We start from the raw sequence: 24,999 nt of genomic DNA, 5'->3' as shown, positions 1-24,999 counted from the left end.
TCTTTTTATGCCCAAAGGCTGACCCTAACCACAAGGCTGCAGCCCGAGTCACACCTTGTTCTGCTTCTTGTCACATGCCTCCAGAATTTCTCACTTCAATCACATTCCATTAGGTGATCTGGAATGATACTGGATTTTGGTTTTATAGCACAGACTATCATAGGAGTTGGCTCATTTAAGCAGACTAATGAGATGCAATGAAACGCCATAATCTAAGCCTCTCCAGTTCTATCCAATTTAAAATCTCTATTTTGAGATTATTTTCCCTCTTCATCCGGCAAATCCCTATTCCAGCTGAACTAACAATACATGTGTTGCAATAGTCTGCAGTGAATAGACTATTATATTAAGATTATTATGGTGTATGTAATCACTGAGACACTTCTGGGATCTAGCAGGAATTACTCCCCAGCTCCTCAAACCAATCTGACTTTCTTTTTAGATGACCAGAAGTCTGCCCTCCACCCAACTCTGTACATAAATACCATATTACAGAACACGACCCAGACTGTATTTTCCTCCAACAAAATTCATAAACAGACACAAGTGCAAAGCAAAATGTCATTTTATTTAATTCAAGGACTATTTTCCTTCTAGTATTGCTGAAGGGATCACCTCCTGGGGAACTGATCATTACAAAGTCCCTGTCTAAAAGTTCAAGTGCTCTTGTTGTACATTCTTTTGAACCACAGAAAACATAATGACCAAGTAGGTGGGCAGCTACTTGCAGTTTTATCCCACCTAAATTAGCATTGCTTCAGGCTAGAAAACAATTCAAGTAGTAAAATCATGGAAAATGTTAACCTTTAAGGTCACTACCATATTTTGATCAAAAAGTCCTGAATGTATGAAAAGAACATTTGTACATGTTATGAAGTTGTGTTTTCTTTTTTTTTTTTTTTTTTTTTTTTTTCAATCCAGACACTGTCAGAGATGGCAGTTAAGTATTTTGGACCAGTTGCCAACCAGGTATTTAAGAGTTCTATCTGAAGGTTTATTACCAATTTCATTATGCAATTCACTTTTCACATTAAGCTCTTTAACAAAAGCAACATATACCCGCACCAGAATCACTGTAGACAGATTTAGTTTTATAGAATGCCCTTCTGAAAATTCATTTCAAAATAGAGATGCTTTTTCTCCAGAACTGTAAAAGCCATAAAAATGCAAAATATCTGTTAGGAAATTTTTTAATCAAAATTATTCCTTAATGTTCAAAATAACATTTAACCTCCTACTTTTCTGTTGTTGTCATTGTCATCCACATACTGATCAATAGACTAAACAGGTAACAATGGTTCACATTTTTCCCCCACCTGAAACATTTCTTCTAACACAGGCCCAAGATAGGCAATACAGAGATTCAGGGACATGGATTATGCATGGCAAAGGTAATCCTCTATCATTTTAATTTAGAACAACTCTGATTCTAGCACACAACTTTGAGACTCAGTTGTTTTCAATCTGCTCTAAGTCCAAGTCCCCACAGTCTAGAGGAAAGATGCCTTCTTCAGTGCTCTCACAATCACTTGTGTCCTCATCACTTTCACACACTGCAGCTGCTTTCTTATAATCCCTTGTTTTGAAGCTACCTTGGCATGACCCGTGATGCCTTACTTCATCCAGCTGTTCTTTCATTGGACTGGAACCAGGGGTGATGATGTTCATAAGATCATTTGAGTCACATGGGGATGACACAATTGTCTTCATTTGTGTGTCATCATCATCGTCTTCATAATCAAGGGAGCAAAGACTTTTGGAATTTTTTAAAGTCTGTAATTGAAAAAAATATGAATATATTAATGATGAATGTACAGGATGAGCAGAATTGATTCTCGTAAGTATTTCAATGAGGTGAGGAAATGTACTCAAGTTTAAAGAAGCATATATCCAAAGCACAGCTGGAAACAACGTGGGACATGAGGAAAAAGGAAGAAGGGCATTTGTTTACTACTCAACCTGATCGTACACAGACTTTTTGCCTATGTAGATTCCAGTTTGTGACAAAATTCTAGTAGACTCCTTTTGTATGCAGAAAAGTCTAAAAATCTAACTTAATAGGGAACTACAAGCATCTAGGCTGGTATATTCACCTTCTGGCAAACCCAGAGCACAGCAGTTAGTAACATCAGCATTTAGGCTAGACAGCTGCACTGCAGCCTAGTCAACAACTAATTTCTCCAAGTTCCCAAGCACGTAGATAATAAGCTCTCCAGTCCCACAGGAGTCTGCAGCAAGACAACTGGCACGTTTGGGTAACCTCAAAGCAGCAAGCAGCCAAGCTGTAAGTATCTTTCTCAGAGTCAGCTTAGTTTGTCTTACTTTTGGTACCATTTTGGTAACAAGAGCTCAGGAATTTCAGGGCTATTTAAATGAAAAATATATTAAAAGGAGAGGGGTGCTAATCCTGATTTAAAAAAGAAATCCTCAGTATCCTAAATAAAGGGAAAAATGCCTGAGTTCCTCATGCAGCTGTAAGGGATCTTTAACTAGAAATCAAAAGCAGCATCTAACAACAGGGCCATATAGACAACGAAGTTTGATTTTGATAAATGTGAAACTTCTAAACTCTGTCTCTTACAAGCACACAGCGAGCCGAAAGGGTGTGACAGCCAAGTTTTCTCTTTGCAGTGGTGAGAATCCAGAGAATAACACTGTGGTGGCTGCTCTTGATATCTGACTGCAGCCTCACATATACATGGCCACAGCTTATTACAAGTAGATCCACAAGGAACAAAACACTTTCACACCCATTTTCAGCTTTCCCCCTCGATTTGTCATTTCTTAAGTATTTCACATTAGTTGATACATTCGCACGGAATACAAACATTGCAACATTCATACTACATCATGTTCCAGATGCTTTCCCAGAGCACTGGACAAATCTTCCTACTCCACCACTGCATGCTAGCAGCCACATGAACAGTTTACCAGATCTGTTAAGTGGCTTTCAAGCAAAACTTCACAAGTTCAGAGGAAATCTAAGCATGAGCTCATCTTGTCTGTACAAAATTGGGTAAGTGGGGAGAGTAAAGCCACCCAGTGGTAAAGCTGACCCCTGAGGTCAGTGCTATGTAGAACATCTTGCAGTAAGCCTACTGCCACTCTTCAAGTTGCTACTTGGATATTCTTACATCTAGTCTCCACAGAAAAATTACTTGAAGGAAAACCAAGAAAATAATGCTTTAGTGCTACACCCTCCAATACCTACCAGAGATTTCTTATGCTTATATGGAGCTTTTGCTCAAAATTGCTTTCATATAATATAAAGCAGATCATTAATTAGCAAGTCATAAGTTTAAGGTCAGAAGGATACAATCATAGAACAGTTTGGGTTGGAAGGGACCTTTAAGTACAAGTAGCTCCAATGCTCCTGCTGTAGGCAGGGACACCTCCCACTACACCAGGTCACAGCCCCGTCCAGCCTGGCCTTGAATGCCCCCAGGGAGAACCCATCCACAACCTCTCTGGGCAACCTGTTCCAGTGTCTCACCACCCTCACAGTAAAGCATTTCTTCCTAATATCTAGCATAAATCTACCCATTTGCAGTTTAAAAGCCATTTCCCCTTGCCCTATCACTACATGCCCTTATAAAAGTCCCTCCCCTGCTTTTCTGTAGGCCCCTTCAGGTACTGGAAGGCAACTATATGGTCCCCCCAGAACCTTCTCTTCTCCAGGCTGAAGACCCCAACTCTCTGTCTGTCCTTGTAAGGGAGGCTCCAGCCCTCTGATCATCTTCACTGCCCTCCTCTGGACCCACTCCAACCTGTCCTTGTGTTAGGGGCCTCAGAACTGGATGCAATACCCCAGGTGGGGTCTCATGAGAGCAGAGGCAGAATCAATCTCCCTCAACCTGCTGGTCACATTTCCCTTGGTGCAATCCGAGATACAGTTGGTCTTCTGAGCAGCAAGCGCACATTGCTGGCTCATATTGAATCTTTCACCAAATGACACTCCCAAATCCTTCTCCTTAGAGCTGTCCTCAAACCATTCTCTGCCCAAACTGTATCTGTTATCACAGTTTACTTGAACAGAATCAAGACTTCATTTAGGAGCTAATTTACAATGCCAAAATAGTATTTGAAGATCAACCTTTAAAATAGAAGCTCGTGACCACTATTTTATCAGTAGGAGTTCACTGAAATCTTTGTTAGCCTTGGTTAAAACCCACATCCTATTTCAACACGTAACTAGCTTCAACAAAATTGATAACCTTGCATAATCAAAAAGCTTTCTACTACCAAGTTCCTTTCCCCAGTGAAAAACAGTTTGGGTATAAAACACATTCCTGTTTTCAGAACACATTTCTACATTGCTCACTTACAGCTTACACAAGCACAAACATTTGAGCTCCTTTTTATGACTAAGAGGTGTGAATTTCCCATTTACTTAAAAGCAAATCAGCATATTTTGAAGTAGAAAGTGTTAGAGGATATTTTAATAGCATCCCTTTGCTTCAAAAAAAGAGCACATTTCCTGTTGTATACCTCCACATAGAGGACACTATTTCCAGTCCTTTAAATCTTACAGTAGACATTGGGAAGGCAAGGGATTAAATAAAAGAAAGCTTTGAAAGATCTGCTTTCACTGTTTAGAAAGGAATTCCCGAGACCTCCTTCAATTTTCTTTTATTCAATTTACTGCTAGAAATTAATCCAACCGCACAGCTGTCTTTCTAGATGGTTTGTATACATAAATGGAAAATTGCCTGTTAGCTGTACTGTGCTGAAACTACTTGAATAGGAACTTTTAGCTGGTTTCAACACAACAGCAAGTGCATTCAACTGGTTCTTTGTTCGCCCACTTGTCGCAACTGCACCAAACTAAAAATAGGTGGATTTATTATCTCACAGCACAATCCCACTTCTTTCACAAAGCAAAAAGGTAAAAATTGCAATGCATTCAGGCCCTCCAAACTGCAGCTTTCCATGTTCCGTGGTACAGTACCACACCTTGCACGCACAATTGTGCTCAGCAGGGAGCCAACAAGTACTCGCTCAATGGTCCTCATTCCATAAAGGATGCTGGACAACAAGACAAAAGAGTCTGCAGTTGGCAATGGATAGAACTCAATCAGCTAAAAGTACTCTTTTGTGTAATGGGGAAAAAAGAAAAAAAAAGAAACTCGGAGTTCTAAAAGAAGTGAGGCGATAAAATGTCTGAATATTAAGAAAAAAACTTTGTACTGAAAACAATGGTGGGGAAAGAAATAAAAGAAATCTCTCTAGACCCTTGCCATACAAAGCAAGCACGAAAGCCCAGAGTAGCCTGAAAGGAAGCTAATGCCTGTAGCTCACTAAACCTCAAGTTCAGAAACTGATAATATATCACTTTCCAAATATAAAGAGCAATAGAAAGGTCGGTTTTGTTTTAGTAACAAAACTAGAGCATTTGCTACAGTAGTCAAAAGAAACCCACATCATTTATGTGCACTGAAACTCAGTGCATAACTGGAGCAGCCGTTCTCATGCTTCTTCCCATGTCCCAATTCTACCTATTTCCCCCCAGTTTATGCAGAGTGGAGGATGCAGCTGCTCCCAGAGGTACAGCTGCAGCAGCCAACAGCAGGCAGGGCCTGGAGCCACCAGAAGCCCTGAGTCCACCCCACTGCTTCTCAGGAATGGCAGGCCCCTGAAGCCCCAGACCAAGGGAAAAAGGCAATTTGTCAGACTGATCAGACTAGTGACCTGGTTTGCTTTCTGGCCCATCCTGAGACTTCTGCCTATGGCTGCACAGTGCAAGAGATGCTGCTCTAAGAGATACTGGCACATTGGGTTTCTTGTTGAGTTCTCCAATAGGGAGAGGAAAGATCTGAGTGACATAAGTTCTCATGCTGAGTCAACTCTGGAATTTCCTGGAATATCAGCAACTGATCCAAGTGCAGAGCACAGCAAAGACAGCTTAAGCACAGCAACACAGCTTTTTCTGCTGCTTTTCCACATCTTGCTAACTGATGAAGCTAGACTGGCTTCACACTTTGAGGGCTACGCTCATCCTTGCTTAATTTTCTCAACTTGCAGCTCCTACAGCTGCATCAGATTGGCTCAAAAGCAAATGCCCTGACTGGTGGCCAATCATTTTTAGCTCAGAAGCACCACACATAGCTTTATGTGTTAGCACCTCAGACATCAGCCTATCCCCAAAAAGGTGACAGGTCAGCCCCAGCAATAATGAAACCCAATTACGTTACAAATTCATTACATTCAAGAGATTCAGGAAGATGTAGACTTAAGGACTTCAAATTACAGAAGCTATCACAAAATGCTCCATCCTATTGAAAACTGCCTTTCAAATACATAATCACCACCATCACACCCTCTCATCACAAATAGGTACAAACAGAGGAGTTTCCCTCCCTAAAAAAGTGCATTTTCCACTTATGCAATTGCTTGTATAGACAGTGCTCAAGTCATAGGCACATACAATGTTGTAAGCCATTGAATTTTGTTAAATATCACTTCATCTTCTACACAAGACGAAGGCCAGAAAGAGAAATGCTTGATTGATATAACAAACCCTACTGTAGAGTATAGCTCTTGTGGTCTGACCAGCTCTTCTGTCTTGCATGGCACTGAGCATTTTGTTAATAGTTATCTTTGAGAACCTGAAGTAAGCCAAGTACATGAAACTGGAGCTATATGATCAAATCCCTTTATGATTCCAGCAAAAACAAAGGTGACAAGGAAAGATTTCTTCCCTGTGCAAATGAGAAATCAAGGTGTAGAAATACATTGTGTTTGAATTAAAGCATCTAAAAAGTACTCAGAGTGAAGAAAACACTGCAGACTTCTAAGCAAAATGTTTGAAATAAAAGTATTTTTTCCCTCATCAAGCCATAAAGCCAAGTAGTTAAAAATATTTCTATTTTTGTATTCCACTGAAACAGAACCAAATCCCAAGAAGATTTCTGACACTTTCATAGGCTGAATCTAATCCTTAACTGGATTCAATCTGGGGACCAAATTTTCAATTTTCATTTTCTTGAAAATCTGATGTGCATTTGTATATTCCATTTTGAGTATTTGGAATACTCAAGATCATACCTATTTTACTGTCTATACATAGGCAGTAGGACAAACAATACTGGATGCAAACAGGGAAGAGAGCAAACCACCTCTATCATTTTGCCATGCTATCCAACAACTAAAATAACCATTCTTTTACATAAAAAAAAAATATTGCTACAGGTTTCTGTACTCAAAAGCCAGGGACCTAGTTAAGAATCAATACAAACTGACACACAGCAACGTGGCTATGACTTGAAAATGAAAGTTGTTCAGTACTTTGTCTCTGCTGTATCTTCAAAGGTAATTTTAATTTTTTAGATGTAGGTGCCCAGGAAGAGAAGTAAACTGACATCAACTCATTTCACATCAGATGCTAAATAGCATTGTGAAGTAACAGGCTTTCATCTTCCACTAGCTAGACTGTTCTAGATTTACACATGCTGCTTTCTGGTATAGTCTACCATGAAAGCTGATCTATTTATTGGCCTAGATTTTTATGCTTATTCTAAATTGTGCCATGGTACCCCTGTAAATTTTGTTTATGAGCTGTAATAACTTGTGATTTAATTTGGCCTTTTTATTTAGTATCATGAGTTGGAAAAATATTCTGTTCCAATGAAATAGAAATACTTCTCTGAAATGCCAAGTCTGTCTAATTATACTTGCATCTACAAGGACACAAGGTTACTTATCACACAAAGCATCTCACCCAAACCACTGGAATAGTTAAAGGTCTACCAAATGGACAAAGAGTCAGGGAGGAAACATGCTCAATTAATTTTCAACAGATTAAAGAATAGTTTGAGTATATCAGCCTAAAGGTGTTACTCTGTATTGGATTTAAGCATACAAAGCACTGCTGCCATTTTACATTGTTTTTTATATTAAGTTTTGGGTCAGATAAGGACAGTTTAGCAGAGACCTAACAGATGCTTACAGGGAACTCAGGCACTAGAGGTTTGCAGTTGCAACAAGTCCAAGACCCGTCATCATTGATCAACATTTGTTAGGTTTTTTTAAAAGGCAAATCATAATCTGAGTTAATGCAATACTTGAACACCTTGATTATATATACACTTGATTATATACACTTGAAATACATAATATACTTATATATACTTGAAATATATAATTCAATAGCAATACTAACATGTAAGAGGTGAATATATATGGTAATGTTCCTCTCATATAAAACCTAGGGCAACATTAAACTGCATTTTTTAAAGTTTACTGTATGAAATTTTGATTAAGATGTTGGCATCTTATGTTTTCCAAGTCTGTGGATTTGTGAACTGCAACCTTTTACCTCTGCTCTTTCATTAAGTATAAATCATGCAGCCTTTTATTATGGGAATGTGGAATTATGTTCTACAAACAGGCATGCCTATTTCACCTGCTTGTAATTAAGAAGGGTTGAAACTTTTTTAATACCAGACCAGCAAGAATAAATATCTACAGATGCTACAAATTATTCCATTAACTAGCATAGAAGAGGCTCACACAGTAGGTTTAACTGTTCTAAACTGGCTGATAGTCAATTTGGTGTCAAGCAAAGTGGAACATGACGACATTTACTTTGTTCAGTTGAATAAAGCAGCACAAGACTTTGGCTGGGGAGAAAGAAGATCAAGCCAAACATGACAGCTACTAGATACAGCAGCAGTGTTCATCTGAAACACACCAGTGCTTTAGAACAGAGGTTTCCTCAAAGGGATAAGCTCAAAGGGCAACTGAAGTGGCCAGAATAGGGTTCTAGCTCTTCTTGCAGAGCAGAGCTGCACTCTGGGGTCTCTCACAGCATCAAAGCAAAAGCTCTGCATTAAGGGAAAGGCCCACCTTTGCACTTCTTTACCCAGTTATTTTCCTGCTCCTTGCATGACCCTAAGTACATCCCTAATAGGGGTGGAGCAGAAGAGACAGGTGTTATGGGATTGGGCCTCAACTGCGTTCAAGCTGCACAGGCCTCAGTTTGGTCAGTTCACATCAAAATGCTTTAATGAGGGATGGGGTGAGGAACAAACAGCTGCACTGTTTGTATTCATGAGGACAAACATCTGGTTTTGTGGTAGAGCAGCACAGAGGGAAACTGTGCAACCATGTGCTCTCTCCATCAGAAGTGATGCATTTTTTGCCAAGGCTTTTTCACCTTTTCCGATTCAAACCTTTATCTTTCACAAAAGAAACACAGAAACAATTTATAGTGCATACCACCATCTTTGTTATTAAAACCAAGTCTCTAGAAAGAGATTCTTTCGTATCTTCAGTAATGTCCAATTCATACACAGATTTCAGAGATGCTTTTCGTTTTCTGCAGTATAAGGAAACACGTATCTGCTTATACAGACATGCATCTACACATCTCACTGTTGTACCAGTCAGAGATAACATTCTGAACAAGAATGCTGCTTAAAGAGTACAATTGCTTGCATTATGTTCTCATTCAGGATCCAAAAACTAAAAGACTGCCCTTGGCAGCCAAAGCTTTCCAAATTAGTCCTCTGACAGAGGAATTAAGACTTCACGGCATCAGCTCTGAAACAGAAAATTGCCTTAACCCCCCCCCCCCCCCCAAAAAAAAAAAAAACCCCACCAACAACCAGGAGTTTTACTGAGCATCAGGAATTCTAACTAAATACGTTCCAATGAGAAGATCAAAAGCTGTCTTATGGAAGCACAACTACTCAATCACACAGTGAAGTTACCTTTACCATGCCAAAGCACTCTCAAGTAACCGGGTTTAAGCTGACAGCTAATACCACAGTGTAACACAGGACAGGATTTGACCCTCCCAGCTTCAAAACATGATGATATTGGCTTCATTTCCTGCCCTTTATGTGTCATCTATTTTTACAGAGACCTTCCATCCTAAGCACTCCAGCCAAGCTCTCATTCCTTCAAGACTTTGCTATGAGCTGCAAACAATTACTCTCACAATTGAATCATACATGCACTAATTTTGAGTACACCCATGCACCCCCTCTCCAAGTTCTGGTACATTCATTTTTCATCCTCAAGTCAAATATTTAAGTTGATATGATGGGTCAAATTTTAAGAAATTAGAGAAGTAAACTTCAGCCCTAATTTTAAGGCTGCCCTCATTAGTTACTGACAGATGTCAGCCTCACCTATATTATTGGGTTATGCTGGCACTCCATCATAACCAGCATTTTAAGGGATTCTATAATTGGGCCATAAAGCTCACTTCTGGCAAGGAGGGGAGAGAGGGAAGGGGAAACACAATCTCAGCTTGGGAACAGTTCCCCCTTCTTCCCATCGGTTTTTCACTACAGAAGTATTTGTCCTAAACAAAGCTTTAAGATCTTGTTATGCAAGTGCACTCAAGGAAACACACATGCAGACAAAATACAAGTACTATTATAAGTGCCATTAGGAATATTTAACTCTAGGCAAATCCACAATTTAACACTGAACTCTCACAGGAACACTGATTCAAATTGTAGGTAGACTCTTGCCACTAATTATTTCCAGAGATGAGTTAAGTTGAACACAATGCATTTGTTTAGAAGTTACACAATTAGCACTGCTCATCTTCAATTCCTAGCACATACCATAATTTCCCTGCTTAGCATCTGATTTTGAACACTTTGAACATTTCTGAAACCGGATGGCTCAAAAGCTGCTCTTGATATTAAGTCTGCTATAGATTTTTAATACTCAGTCTACTTGTGCTAAAACCTCAGTCTGGTAAAGAGTAATACAACTTAGACATTCACTGGATCACATACCACATTGGAAACCGCAGCACTTCAGCACTGGATGCTCAGCAATTGATATTTTTGTTTGCTTTTTTAAAAAAAAATGTTAAGTCAGAAAACACTGCATTCTTTAATCCTTCAGCTGTACAACAAAAGAAAGCAACAAAGTTTTTTTTAAAGTACACAGTACAGATTCAAGAGTAGGAAAGCAACTAATGCAGGAGAATCACCATTCAAAATTCTAAAGCATCATGGTTACACTAAAACTGAGCTCAACCTCTTACTTAATTGACTGCAGAAGCATGTGTCATCAGCAGCACATAAAGAAATGTATAGCTCCAAGGATGTGGAAAGATCAGCTCTGTGGTTATCTGCAGCTAACACCAAGCAGTCATCTCTCTGGTCACTTAGACAACATCCAACTGTAGTCCACGAGAGGCTGCTTTTAAACACATTAAACCATCTCTTCAGTTGCATGTACTTGAAAAAGAGAAAGTTAACAAGTAAGGATTTCCTATCCTAAAAATCCAATGGAAGAACAAATTGGTGTCATTAATTAATGGAGATAAATCAGTTTGTTTTCACATGCTTGAGAAATCTGTTGGTCACACCTATGTCCCACTATACACCCACAGCAAGAACTGATCTTTTTAATGAGAGAGTAACAAAAGACAAAGTGACAGTTAAACTTAAGGCTTCCCAAAGTGCTTTTAAGAAACGTCTGAGAAAACCTCAGGTCCAACAATGAGTTTCAAACCTCTTTCAGGAGATGGTACACCATGTCAGAAAGTGACTGTCAAGAGCAAGGGAAGCACATCCACCTTATGGTCACGTTTCACAATAGACAGCATTCAGTATTTGAAACACCAAGGCTCAGTTTCAGAATGAAAGTTGTTGTTTCATTCTGCTTTACAGAGATGTACCACGTTATCACAAAAAAACCAACCCTGGATATTAAGAGGACTGATCCCCTCTCCCAGAATTATCTGAAGTTCAACTCAGAGTTCTCTAATAAATTACGTTACATTGAGTTTTGTTTTTTTTTTTTAAAAAAAAAAAACAAACAAACAAACAAAAAAAAAAACAGTCCAGCTCTCCAAGATGGAAAAATGTTCCATATCAATGATGAAACACCACTGAGCTCTTCTGCTTGCCGCCGTTTTCTTGCAATTTAGAGCAGGGGAACAAACCTAATCCCCTGACACAACCCAGATAGCAAAAACTGAGAAAAGTGCTCTTACCTCTTTACACCCTCTGATGCAGCTCAGGCACTCTAACTGTGAATATCCTATATATAACACTGAACTCAATATTGTATTGTATTCCAAACACCACCACCAATAGTTTTAGCATAATCCAATTTTATGACAAGCTAAGTAATAATTAAAAAACAAAGTATCCACAGCTGGCCAAAACCTCGCCTGTGAGTTAATAAGATGGCCCCTTTGCTCATGATGTCAAATGCAGCTGGTCTGGTCCTCATTAGCTCTTTCAACAATGAACCCTTACTTGCACATACAGGAACTTGCCAGAAAGGAAAAGTAAATCTGCAGCAGATATTTACCTCCATCCTCTTATTCACACATGGCTTACAGTGGAGCACTGTAAACACAAAGCTAGCTGCAGGTCTGATAAACAGCAACAGCATAGAACAGCTCTGGGAACAGCCAGCTTATTTTTAAGACATTTGTTACAGGATGCCATTTACAAAAGAGTGGGAGAAAACCTTTATCCCTAATGAGATTTCCTTCCCTTCACTAACCCCAAGGCTTATACTTGCTCACTGTCAGCACAGGGAACCTCCAGCACGAGGGCTCACTTTGTTAAGGGCCATTTCAGGCCTAATTTTGCATTGTGACCCACTCCGCTGATGCAAAGCAAGCAAAATGCCAGATGCTCCCTGTGCCTGCTACCTCTGCAGCATTTCATTCACAGCTCCCAAAACCTCCCAGCATCCATTCAACACAAGTACCCCCAGCCCAGGCTGTCCTGTCGCAGCACAAAGTGCTGGCTTGTCTTCAGCTCACTTGATGCTTGACTATCATCTCCCAGCCCAGCCTATTCCTATCTCCTTTCCTTCTTCCCAAGCATGCTGGAATTTGAACTTTAAATGGATGCCCTCCATGGCAACAATAGATAAAAAAGGAGCCTTTGATTGTTCATGCGTTTCAGAAAAGAAAGGAGGAGATTCATCCTGACTGTGACCTAGCAGGAACTCATCAAGCACAGCTCCCCTTCCATTGCAATGGGATGCCTTTGGCTGTAGCTACTCATTCAAGCTCCCTGCATCTATGTTTCCATTCAAAGAGGATGAATTCTCAGGTTTTCCCCTGTTAAGAAATTAAATGTTGATCCTATGAATGAAGGGCAACACCATGCTTGGAAAGCTGCCAAAGGCTTCTGTAACACTCCACAGTTTGGAGTTAATTCAATATTTATTGATATCTAGTGGGATTTATAGCTGCATTATTTATAAGGAAAGCCATATTTAGACCCCTGCAATAAACTATTTTTAGCACCATCTGTTTTTCTAGTTTTCTCCCTTGTTTAGGCAGGAAAATGCTTTTACCCAATTCCCTCCTCCTCACCCATTTAAAAGAATCCACAGAGCCTACACCAAAGCATAAGGAATGACTGTGCTGAACATTTACTGTGCAGTGATCCTTCTAATCACGTTTTTGGAAGTGAAAGCTGCTGATTAAGGACAGTCTTGAACTGATGCAACAGGGTATGCTAAGTTACAAAACAGTAGTTTTTTTTATATATATAATGCAAGGGGCAATGCTTTTCCCCACAAGGAGGTTACTACCAGGAAAAAAAAAAAAAGCAACTGATCATTAACCACACTAAACCATCTGAAAAACACTCCTACTCCTGGCACTGCTTTTCTGGGCAGTAGTTGCCAAGTTTCACCCTCATTAAACCCACAGATACTTTATCACAGGAACATTCAGCCAGGCCCCTGTTAGAGAGGGAAACATGAAGTGCAAGCAGCTGCTGCCAGCACCTTGCCTCTGCAAGATGAGGTGTTTGAGCTGCAGCTGCCACCCAGTCAAAGGCTGCCCCAGACCTCAAATTAACTCTTCAAACTCACATTTACATTCTGCTCCAGGCACAGCACATAACAGCGATGGCCTCTGCAGCACAACTGAAGGGGCTGAGCAGGAGGATTGCTGGCTCCCTGAATGCTGAGCAAGGCTATGGATCCCTGCATACTGATTGAGTTCTCAGAAACATCTGATAACAGCAATACATTCATCTTATCTTCCTGTCCCACATAAGTTTGCTTTCTAGCTAAAATAGTAACTACTATCTGAAAGTTTTACTATGATACCAGGTTAAGATTTTTTTTCCCCACTCTGGAATAAGGCAGAAAACTCACCTGAAATACAAGCTCATGTAGTTCTCACCCTTTGCAAAGGGCAGTAAAGGCTACAAAAGCTGGTTTACTAGGTTTGCATTATGAGTCAGGCACTCCTAGCAGGTAGAAGAGATATAGTTGCACTTGGGGATGCCTCCTTCCACTCTACTACTTTATTTCAATGGATGAAATGGAGAACAACATTTCTAACACACGCAGACTGCCTGGCAGATGGGAAGGCTATGTGGGTACGTACGACAGTGCCAGGGTGGTGAGGTCTGAGAGGCAACTCCGCACTCCACAGCAGCACCCATCACATCCCACCTGGCAGACAGTGCTCAGCTGCCTACCCTCTCCCAGAGGGATCTGTTCCCCTCCAGGGGAAGAGCTCCACACGAGCTGTTTGGACAGGACACATTTCAAAGGGCAGCCTGCCTCAACTGAGAGAAGTTCGATAAAACTTGTTCAAAGAAAAGAATCAAGGTCTGCAGTACTTTCAGCGGCCATATAAAACACATGGACAAAAGCCAACTTATACAGTAACTGTCGCAGTAAATTTAGGAGCCATTGCCAAGTATGTTTCAGAATAAAAACTGAGCTCACAACTTGCAATTGAATTCCCTAAGGCAGTTGCATAACCTGCAAATGTTACAACACGAGAACAAATTAACACTGGTGATGTACCAGGAATGTAATCAGAGGGTCTGGAAGTCTTCAAAATGCAGCTTGCTGCAAGCATTGTACCAGAGCATCCAAATTTCATGTGGGCAAGGACACTCACTTGTGTACTCGATATCCACCTCTTACATAATCATGCACTTCTACTGACTTGGAAGGCAGGATTTACCTTACGTCTCCTTCAGAGGCTATACTCCATTAGATAGCACTTGCGTGCTTAGTACAATTATTCAGTAAGATATGACTATAGGGACTTATGAACTACAGAGTTGCAGAAAGCAAGTGGTTAAGAAGATAACAAAAGAGCTTGTTGAAAACTGCTCATCCACCCCACCCTTATAAGCCAGATGGCCAATGGAAAGAAAAATCATCCACCCTTAAAACCCAGTTATCAGAAAGAAAGGACTTTGCGATTAGCTCTCAAGTCCATACTTACTTGAGACATGGCCCAAGGGCAGAGAAATGAACAGTGTCAAGTCAGAAAAGTTTATACAAGTTCCATTTTATGTCCTAATCCACATAGGGATCTCTCTCCTTTGTTATCTTTAACCAAATATGTGACTTAAGTTGCATAAAGAAGAGAGTTTTTCTGGTGGTTTTTGTTGTTTTGTGGCTGTTGGTTAAAAAAAACTTAATTGAGTTTGTTACCCCACTTTTCTTTTGAATAGTATTACTCTAGACTTGACAGTGATCACCATTCAGCAACATGCTTCTATGTCGAGGCCTCCAGCAGCAGAGCACGGAGAAAAGGTACAGAAGTCGCGTAACATTTGTATGTTAAATTCATATCTAATGCTCTCTAAGCAGCCATAAACCACTGTCCCTCAATGTGTTCATCCTAGCTCGTTTCAAATCTAGCCTAAAAGGTCACTTTAATTTGTTCAGTGTTAGCTCCTAATTTCCAATTCTCACCCTTGACAAAATGCTTCTATTAGGAAAACAGTATCCATGCAAACCATCTTGAGAGTTTCCAATAGTTTCTCTTGTCCTACAATTGATTTTCAAGAATGTGCTTGTTTACGTCCATTCCAAAACTACTGGCAGACACTTCGAACAAGAGTATTGTACTTCAGACAAGCTGTATGTAGAATTCAAAGTCTTTACTTGTTGAGATTTAACAAGCAGATGCAAACTTCAGGTATTGCAAGTATTTACATAAAGATATATCCCCAAACAGAGGAGAACATAAACACTTACTAGACCTAAATCTACCTTAAAGTTGATTAAATTTAGTATTGGATCAGACTGCTTCTGGGCCAGATACAACCAAATCACTGTTTCATGTGCAGGTATCCTCTTCACTGAAAGAGGCCAGTTCTGCCTATAAAACTGAAATCTTCCTGCTGGCCACATTTCTAGGGTGAGGACTCCTCCCATAGAGCTTGAACATCACAATAAAGACATAAGCAAATGTGGATTGAGAACATCAACATTTTATCCCTCCAGAGAGGAGGCGGAAATGAATTACTTTGGGATTCAAAGAACAATTTAATAACTCCTCAAAGAATGGGAACTGGCTAAGTTTTCCAGTTTATTCCGCTTAGTATCATTAATTGATCCTTGACTATCTAGGGTCTACTCTTTCTGCAGTTAAAAATAGCTTGGGCTTACTAACAGACAGGAAGGAAAATCCTCACTTCTTCATATAGCGAAGGAATTGAAGGACAGGAGGTATGTCCTCTCTCTAGGAGATAAGGAAGAAGGAATTCAGTTACTTAAATATTATATTCTGCTTTTCCTATTTTTCAGCAGAAAGCATACATACTCTTCAGTTATCTATTTGAGGTGAAACTGGAAGTTAAACAGTCCTCTGCAAAGTTGATTATTTCTGTATCGTTTTAAATCTCACTAATCCATTCCTACTCACTTGACCTAAAACACCCCACACGTACTAAGTATTAAATTTAACAAGCTTAAGATCAATTTACCAATCCAACTGCTGGCTTGCATGGCCTGAGAACATACCCTTCTATGTCAACTACATGAGCTTTGCAAGGCTTAAGACAACAATATTTTTGCTCTGTGTCATGAAATTTTCAAAAGCCTTGAAAATTTAAACTTTAAGAGACTTCTGGTTCTACAGTAATGCATGCACAAGTTAGTGGAGCTAGCCTATTCAAGCAGTAATTATTTTTTAAATGTCTAACGCATGAGCACCAAACCCTGAACATTTACAGCAGTACACAAATCACTTCAAGATCTTGGAGCCCATATTTTGGATTCAGGTCAGTACCTATAACAAGAGTATAGTTAAGTGCCTTCTCAAGAAAAGAAAAACAACCTGCTTTGGCAAGCTTCCATACAAAAGTCAACTCTAACTAAAAACTGAAAGGAAGAAGGGGGAGAAAAAGATTTTAGAGACACAGATAACATCAGGAATCTGTCTCTGGATTGATTTTTATCATTGCGCGGTAATGAAGAACTACCAGCGAGGCTCTGTGTTGACTACACTTCAAGCACAGCTGATCTCTGCCACTCCAAGCAGACAAGACTGCAGTTACTAGTAACCTTGAAACACTACAAAATAGGACATGACAGTTAAGCCACAAGGCACCTGTCATATGCTTTGTAAGATCTTCAGATCTTTCGTACTACTTATAAATCATAACACTACTTCCTACCACTTATTTTTAACCTACTAATTACATCTAAACATCCTTACAACATGCATCATTTAAAAAAGGACAAGTTTAACATAACTAAAAATGCACTTGTCCAGCATTACCCAATTCAGAATTTTCCTCCAACTAAACCACAGTTGACAACACAATATTCTTGTTCAACTACTGCAAAGATGGCAAAGTCCTCCTGTTACTTACTGCCAACCTGCCTTGGTGGATACTGATGAATGTGAAACAAAACTGAAAGATGAGATAGTTAAAATATAACTAAAAAACAACAGAAAGGCAGCTTTGTACATTATCAAAAATGAAGCATACTTGCAACCTGCAAAAGCATTTCCCAGAAAGAAAGTACATTTGTAGAGGTCAAGCAGGTTGAGCCCTATCTTAAAGGCATATTGTGCTTAGAGAACAAATAAGTGTATTCCATGGTTAAGCAATCACATGCATTTTTTGAACTATGGCCCTTCAGAGTAAGGCAAGACAATTTCTTTAGACAATTGGAAGCTACAACAGCAATTGAGTGTATTACCAGAACCTCTTGCTTATTTACACTCTTCTGGGTAAGGACAAGACTGAAGAAGGCAAAGAAGAGAATTCCAAGCACAATCCAGAGCAGATATCACCTCATAGAATTATTAAAGTTGGAGAAGACCACTAGGACCATCTAGTCCAAGCCATCACCACTACGCTTGCTAACATTATCCTCCCACTAGAGAAGTACTCCAGCATTCAGCTGAGAGAACAGTGAGCCATGCCTCAGTATCACTGGGAACCCAAGTACCTACTGTAGTGAGACTTACCATTCTCTACTGCCATCTATGCCAACATACACAGCTAGTTGTTGTTTTACTACCCCAAATCCCATGCAAGAAGCATCGTGCCCTTACAAAAATAAACTAAAAGCAAATCCTTTCAGCTGATAAAGCAACTGATATCAACTTGAAGGCATTGCTTCCTCTCTCTTATGGCTAGGGGCAGGCAGGCTTCAGAGATGGCAGTTTCTTTACTTTCCAGGTTACATGCGACAGAATCAATCTATATCTGCATCAAAAAATAAAGATTAATAGCTTCTTTAGCTCATCCTTCCAAATTTTCTAACATTGTTCTCTTCCATGCCTTAGACAGTTTAGACTTCCCAATCTTAAAAGTCTAGAAATACTAACATCCAATCATGACACTGCTCTGCTAAGAACAGTTTGTTCCTACAAAATCTTATTATAAATAAATATGAGAGGTCAATAGTTGTAGAATCTATTTTGAGAAGTGAAAGGGTACTAGCCAAGTTATTCAAAACCAACACCTTACAGAGACCATTAACACTTCCAAGTTTTTCTAGACTTTCATACTCTAATCACAAAAACTTAGTCATCCTAAATGATGCATACTTGTGCAAAAGAACCAACACAAGAAAACGTGTTTAAAGCCCTCAACACCTTAGTATTTCCAATCAAGACGAACAGTACTTTTTGTGTACAACAAAAAAGAAATGTTTTCAATAGGTCTCAAGAATTTTACATACTCAACATTTACTCAACAATACTCAACATTTTATCTCACAGCATTAAGAAAACAAAGAATAGATTCATCTTTGTGCTAGGGGTGCTTCACATTCAGACACTAGCAGCTGTAACCAAGAATACCCCCCCCTTTTTTTTTTTTAAGCCCATAGGATACTAAGACATACACTTCATAAGTTTTACAGGAAAATGGAAATTACTGAGCATTTGCACTTACAGAAGAGCTGATTAAAATGGCCAAATTGAATAAAGGTACCAGGAGCTGAGTATTGCAATCACAGTTATTCTACAGTAGTCATTATGCTTCAAAACCCACAGCCTTTCTCACAAGGTAACTGCGCTATAGTGGCAAGCCTTGACTTACTTGTACACATGCAGGGCCTTGCTACAGTCTGTCCACTTAAAATAGTGGTTGTCAAACTGACAGTATGATTATGGAAAAACAATTTTAAAGACCAAGTTTCCTTTGGCAATGCTGCAAAATCATTCATGTGAAAGAATGTTAATGATGTTTTTAAGTTAAAACTAGAGGGTGTTGCCCTCTTACAAGAGACATTTAACAGTCTAGAATTATCCTTTATCAAGTTGTCCAGTGTACCCTGTGCTAATTAATCATAACACAACTTAACACAAGCTTAAACACTGAACTCCATGATCCCTGTGGGTCTCTTCCAACTCGCGATACTCTGCAATTGAGTTCACCAGCATTCAAGCATGTAGAAGCTATGGTGCTAGGGCAGAGGAAAACATCTGTCCAAGAAGTTGCAGAAAGTATCCTTCCCCCTCCTACTTCTCAAGTTTTGCTTCTCAACATTATAAAAAGAGAGGATGTGAGAATTTTTTTTTAAAAAACAATTCAAGTGAACTGACAAGAACATCAGCTCCAAAATGTTTTAGTTACATTTAACCAAAATATCACTGAAATCAGGTCTTGGTTCAGATCTACTTAACAGTTTCTATACATGATTTGAGCACTTTGCTATTCAGACACTTAAAGTCTACAAGCTTACAACATTAACCCCAATGCTGGCTGTTTCACATGGAGTTCCACAAGTCAAAACTGTTCCATCTGAAGAACTGAGGCAGTTTTTGCTGTCTTCCCAAAGCAGCTTAATACTTCTGTTTTCTCAGTAACGTGCAGACTGGTGGAAAGGCCATTTTGAAAACATCAAGTCAGCTTCTCTAATTATCTTGAAACTGCTACAATTTTAATCAAGCGTAGGTAGATGCAGTGTGTGATACAGTATTGCAACTCTGAAAAATCTAATGCAAAGCAACCTTAGGCTTATGTTTCCTAACAGGTGCTGCAGATGAGACTCCAAAAAGCTTGGGCTAAGAAATAAGCTTTTCAAAAATTCAGTCCAAGTACTAGTCATTAGTTGCCAAAATTTCTCAAAAGTCACTGTCAGCAAGATGCATCTTCTGATCTAGCAAAACTAAGCTGAATACAGAAGGAAACATGCCACCTACTACTCATCTTGTTGAATTTTTCTGCCTAGAAAATATATTTCATCTCAGATTACCTTCTGCTACACTTCAGAATTAACTGCTTTCCAGGAGCTCCATTTCGTTCTCCATCACTTCGCTATGACAACAGACCTAAACTCCAAAGTACCATCTTTTTTTGCTAGTTAATGCAAATATTTACTTGAGCTGTTTAATTGCATATTTAAGCTAGATAGGTGATGCCTGATCAAAGTATTTTCCTGAAAGTCAGACACACAGCATAGCAAATGTGTTCACGTGACAAAGCAACAGCACAATCTATGGCGTGCTCTCTAGTGCTAGGAACAGTTAAAACCTAGGAGCACCTCAGCTTCTCTCTGTGTGAACTGATCTCACAGGAAGTTTCTTGGGTGGGGACATGAAAAAGTTTTAAGATGTCTCTAAGCAGTAGCTGAATTACGAGCATTTGTTCAGTTTTCTGTACATGCCTATTTCTGCTGTCCAAAGCATCAAAGCTAGACCAGAAACAGTTCCTGAGAAAAGCCACTCTCCTGGCACACCTTCAGCCCCTCTGAGCCCATATGATCGCACACAACGCTTAGCACAGCAATGATCTGCAACTCTGCGCATACTTTTTACCCTTGTAGACATAATTAAAGCATATTAATACACATTTCCATGAATTAGATATGCAAAGCAGCTAAATAACCAGACTTTGGTCCAGGAAGCTCAGAAATGTGTGACCAGTCTTGGAAATGTCTTATCCCAAAAGGAAATGGGTAATTCTTCATAACCACACTGACTTAGCGCTTGGTAGAAAACCTCAAGATATAACCTGTAATAATAATATTAAACAGCAACTAATAACTCATCTACAGAAGACAAACTGACCACTGAACTTTAACTGCTCACTGTACAAAAAACAGAAAAGTTCAGAGCCTAGTGATTGTTTAAACATTCTCCTTAGCATCTTCCCATTGGACAGAAGCATTGGCATGTTTGCCAGCTCAACTCTTATGCCATCTACCTCAATAACCGCTATGGCAAAGGCTGCTGTGATCATCTAGTCCAGTCATCAACCCATTCTCACCATATCCTCTAACCATGTCCCTCAGTGTCACCTCTCCATGATTCTTGAACACCTCCAAGGATGGTGACTCCGCCACTTCCCTGGACAGCCGGCTCCAATGCATTACCAACTCTTGCTAAGAAGAAATTTTTTCTAATATCCAACCTGAAGTTCCTCAGGAGCAACTAGAGGCCATTCCCTCTCACCCTAAAAACAGATCGTTTTTTCCATACACACACACACACACACACACACACACGCACTGTAGCAAGACTAAGAATTTCATAAAGAAGTGAGACTTGATAATAAATAAACTCACAACAATGAGAGTGAACACATATGATCTATCTGAAGACTGGTTAAAAGGCAAGAGATTGCCCAAAAGAGTACATCACATTAGCACAGTTCCTGAGCTTAGCGGCATCAGCCACATAAGGGAAGGCTGGAATATTCAAGAACTGGATTCAAATGATCTCATGGGCACATTTATAGAAAAGCACAAGGTCACGCTATCAAACTGCATTATGAAGAATTCATCAGATGGAAGGGTCAGAGCAGGACAAAATACAAGTGACTACAGTCTGCAACACAATCCAGCCTTAAAAGGAGACAGAACAAAGCAAAAGCAGACCAAGGCAGAAGAAAACAGCAGTGTTTCGAGAGCAGAATTTGAAGTAGGAGAGGTTCATGGGAAGACTGCTTCAGAAGAGCCGATTACTTACTCTAGGGGACAAAGGGGCAATGTAACTCTTCTTCTAAATATGCAACAGTTAAAGGATCAATTGGAACTCTAGAGAACGTGTTCACGTAAGAGCAAGTGGTACAGAAAGTGCTATAACAACATGAATAAGTTTAAAGGATTTCTCTCCTCATCTGTTTTTTAAGAGTCAACCACAATGGGAACAAACAATGAAATCCAACATCAGTTAGAGCCCACCATTAGCTGGCACTCATGTGCTGTTCTTAAAGAAAAACAGAAGGCATCAGCTTCTGCTTTATATGTGCCTGCTGCACTGCACTGAAGCCTAAAAAATTGAAATTACTTTCAGCATAATTCGAGTAAGTTTAGCTATAAAGCAGCTCTTACTTTTTTGGAGATTTTGCTATTGCTACAGCATGCAAGTCTAACGCAGGAAGTTGCAGAACAGAAACTGTGGTGGAGGGAGAGTTACACAAGAACAACCTTATCACAAATTTCAAAATACATTTAAATTGATCACAAAAATGTTTTGAACGCAAATTGTTCAGTGAAGGGTGAAAGCGGTCTATTACAGAATAAAATAGTCTGAGAGCTGCATTTTAAATACAGTAACATAAAAAGGAACCAATACTTGAATGGCCTTCGTTGCAGACTAGCACCTCTAGGCAACTTTTCTGTTGAGGGAAAAAAATAAATTGAATCTTAAAAAGGAACCTGTCCAAAAGTTCTCAGAAGCTAACCTTCAAGTGCCTGGAAAGGAACAAGAAGAGAAGAATAACTTAAATAGCTAGGAGCTTGTATATTTTGCTGAGAAATTAGTTTCCTAAAGAACAACAAATGCGCGCTAAAACTAGAAAAAACATGGAAGCGAGTGTGAAGCAAAGATATGTAACAGAATTCCTTCACTGGGGAAAAAATTGCACCTATTGACATTCATCCATATTTGATGAACATCTACTGAGACCAAAACAGCAGACACGAGCACAGTGAGACAGCCACGTGAAAGACAAGCTACATTGCAGATGACCATGCACAGCTGTCACAGCATGAAATAAAGAGCATCTTGACCAGCTCATACATGCTGATCAGATAATCGTGGTGACTATGCTGAAAAACAGTGTAACGTAGCTGAGAACGTGCTCTATCAAATAATATTATTACACTCTTTGTGTCTGTTGTAGCTTCCATTAAAATAAATAGAAGGAATTACTTTCAGAGCAACCTACATAAACACTGCTCAGGAGCAAAATCAACAAAAAACATTGCAGGTACAAGTCACAGAACAACATCAGCTCCTTTTATACATCAACTCCCACTTTAACACAGAAGTAATTAATAGAACTTATAGCTTGCAAACAGTTCCAACATGGTTTGTTCTGACAGACTGGAGACTACAAATATGACTCTTTGTCAAAAGAGCATTTCAACACCCTGCCATTCCTCTTTACCTCCTTCTCTGTAACCCTCAGTTTTAGTTTCCAAGCATGAAATTCAAGGATGGTTATTCCTGCTGCATAAAAGATAACACTATTAAGATGTGTTGCAAAGTATTTTCATCACTGAATTGCACTGGAGCCTTTCTCTGAATGAATACCCATCAAATGATCCCCATGGAATGCACGATATTGGATCTGTTCTACGGGAAAGACTTCGCAACAGAAAAACGGCGAGCAAATAAGATGAAGAAGGCAAGTAGTAGTATTCACAACACTTCCCATAAGATATCAAAGAAAAAAAGGTTTCTTTTTAATAAACACAGGAGAAATTCATAGCATCCCAAACCTGTCACTCATTATATTCTACAGACAATGCACTGTAACACCAGATTGAATCCATTCCCTGCATAAGTCACAATTCCTGCTACCCTCTCAAGTTACAGTGTGGTGTTGTGACATCAGAGGAATACTTCAAATTGCCACTATTAGTTGGAATAGATAAGACAGTTTGTTCATTTTGCTTAGCATGACTGACAACTGCTTCCATCACTGTGTAAGACAACAAGAGTCTGAACTGAAATTACTTCACAGGTGTGCAAGGAACTTCCAAGGCAGATGACATGGCACATATTAGTTACACCTAAAGAAGATCCTTCTGGATGGAAATATGATGGAGGGGCATTTAGCCATACTCAAAACTAGGAGGCACAAACAGTTTTATGTTGTGGGAATCTAGCATTTTGACAGTAAACCACAGTGCCCGTAAAATCCTCAGAGAAAGCAGTAAAGCAAGGCAGAGCAGCAAAGCTCTGTGTAACACAAAGCACAAGGCAAAGAGGGACTTCCCCAGCAGTAATGTTTGAGAAACAGAATCTGAGGAGTGCTATGCTGTCTGAACTATTTAACTCAGCACATTCATTCTACATCATAAAAAAACCTCATGTGCCCCAGGCTGTGCTTGCTCAAGGCCCCTTGCCCAAAAGTGTTCAAAAAAGTTCACGCACATACTATTTTAAAATGACTAGGCAGAAGAACTGGAAAGAAAATGAACAAAATGCTCTGTTATGGTCAGAAAACTACACCAGCACTTGTTAACAAACTTTATGACCTGTACAACTCTGATCTGGAGAACAGTTATCAGTTCTACTTCAGTGCAGAGAACTTCAAACTGCTCATTTAAAGTGCAAGACTGAAAAACTTAAAATGTAATATTTCTCAACCTAAAAAAGTATTTCTAACTAAATTAAGGACTTGGTTAATCAGCAATTACAGCTTCAAGTTCTCATAATGAAAGAAAACAAGAAACAATCTGGATTATCCAAGCTACGATGCTTCTAAAATGAAGCCTTGGAAGGACTACATCCCCACACATATATTTTATTATGGTTCACGGCAGGAAAAAGCAGCCAATTTAACCCCTGCATTATTTCTGAAAGTATTGAGA

At 39.4% G+C, this 24,999-nt stretch overlaps 1 protein-coding gene across 1 annotated transcript in view; it reads right to left on the bottom strand.

Annotated features, from left to right (window-relative positions):
* Positions 1–1,449: 1,449 nt before the first annotated feature.
* The window catches only part of FAM53A (family with sequence similarity 53 member A), a gene marked incomplete at its 3' end in the record, with an annotated part of 45,588 nt that continues 22,038 nt past the window's right edge, over positions 1,450–24,999 (bottom strand). Inside the window, exon 4 of the mRNA XM_079534231.1 lies at positions 1,450–1,773. Within this exon, the coding sequence (XP_079390357.1) occupies positions 1,450–1,773 (324 nt within the window). The remainder of the gene's footprint in view (positions 1,774–24,999) is intronic.

The sequence above is a fragment of the Tetrao urogallus genome (assembly GCF_951394365.1).
Source record: "Tetrao urogallus genome assembly, chromosome: 4".
In the NCBI taxonomy this organism is placed as follows: Eukaryota; Metazoa; Chordata; class Aves; order Galliformes; family Phasianidae; genus Tetrao; species Tetrao urogallus.
This window is presented reverse-complemented; position numbering and strand designations above follow the sequence as displayed.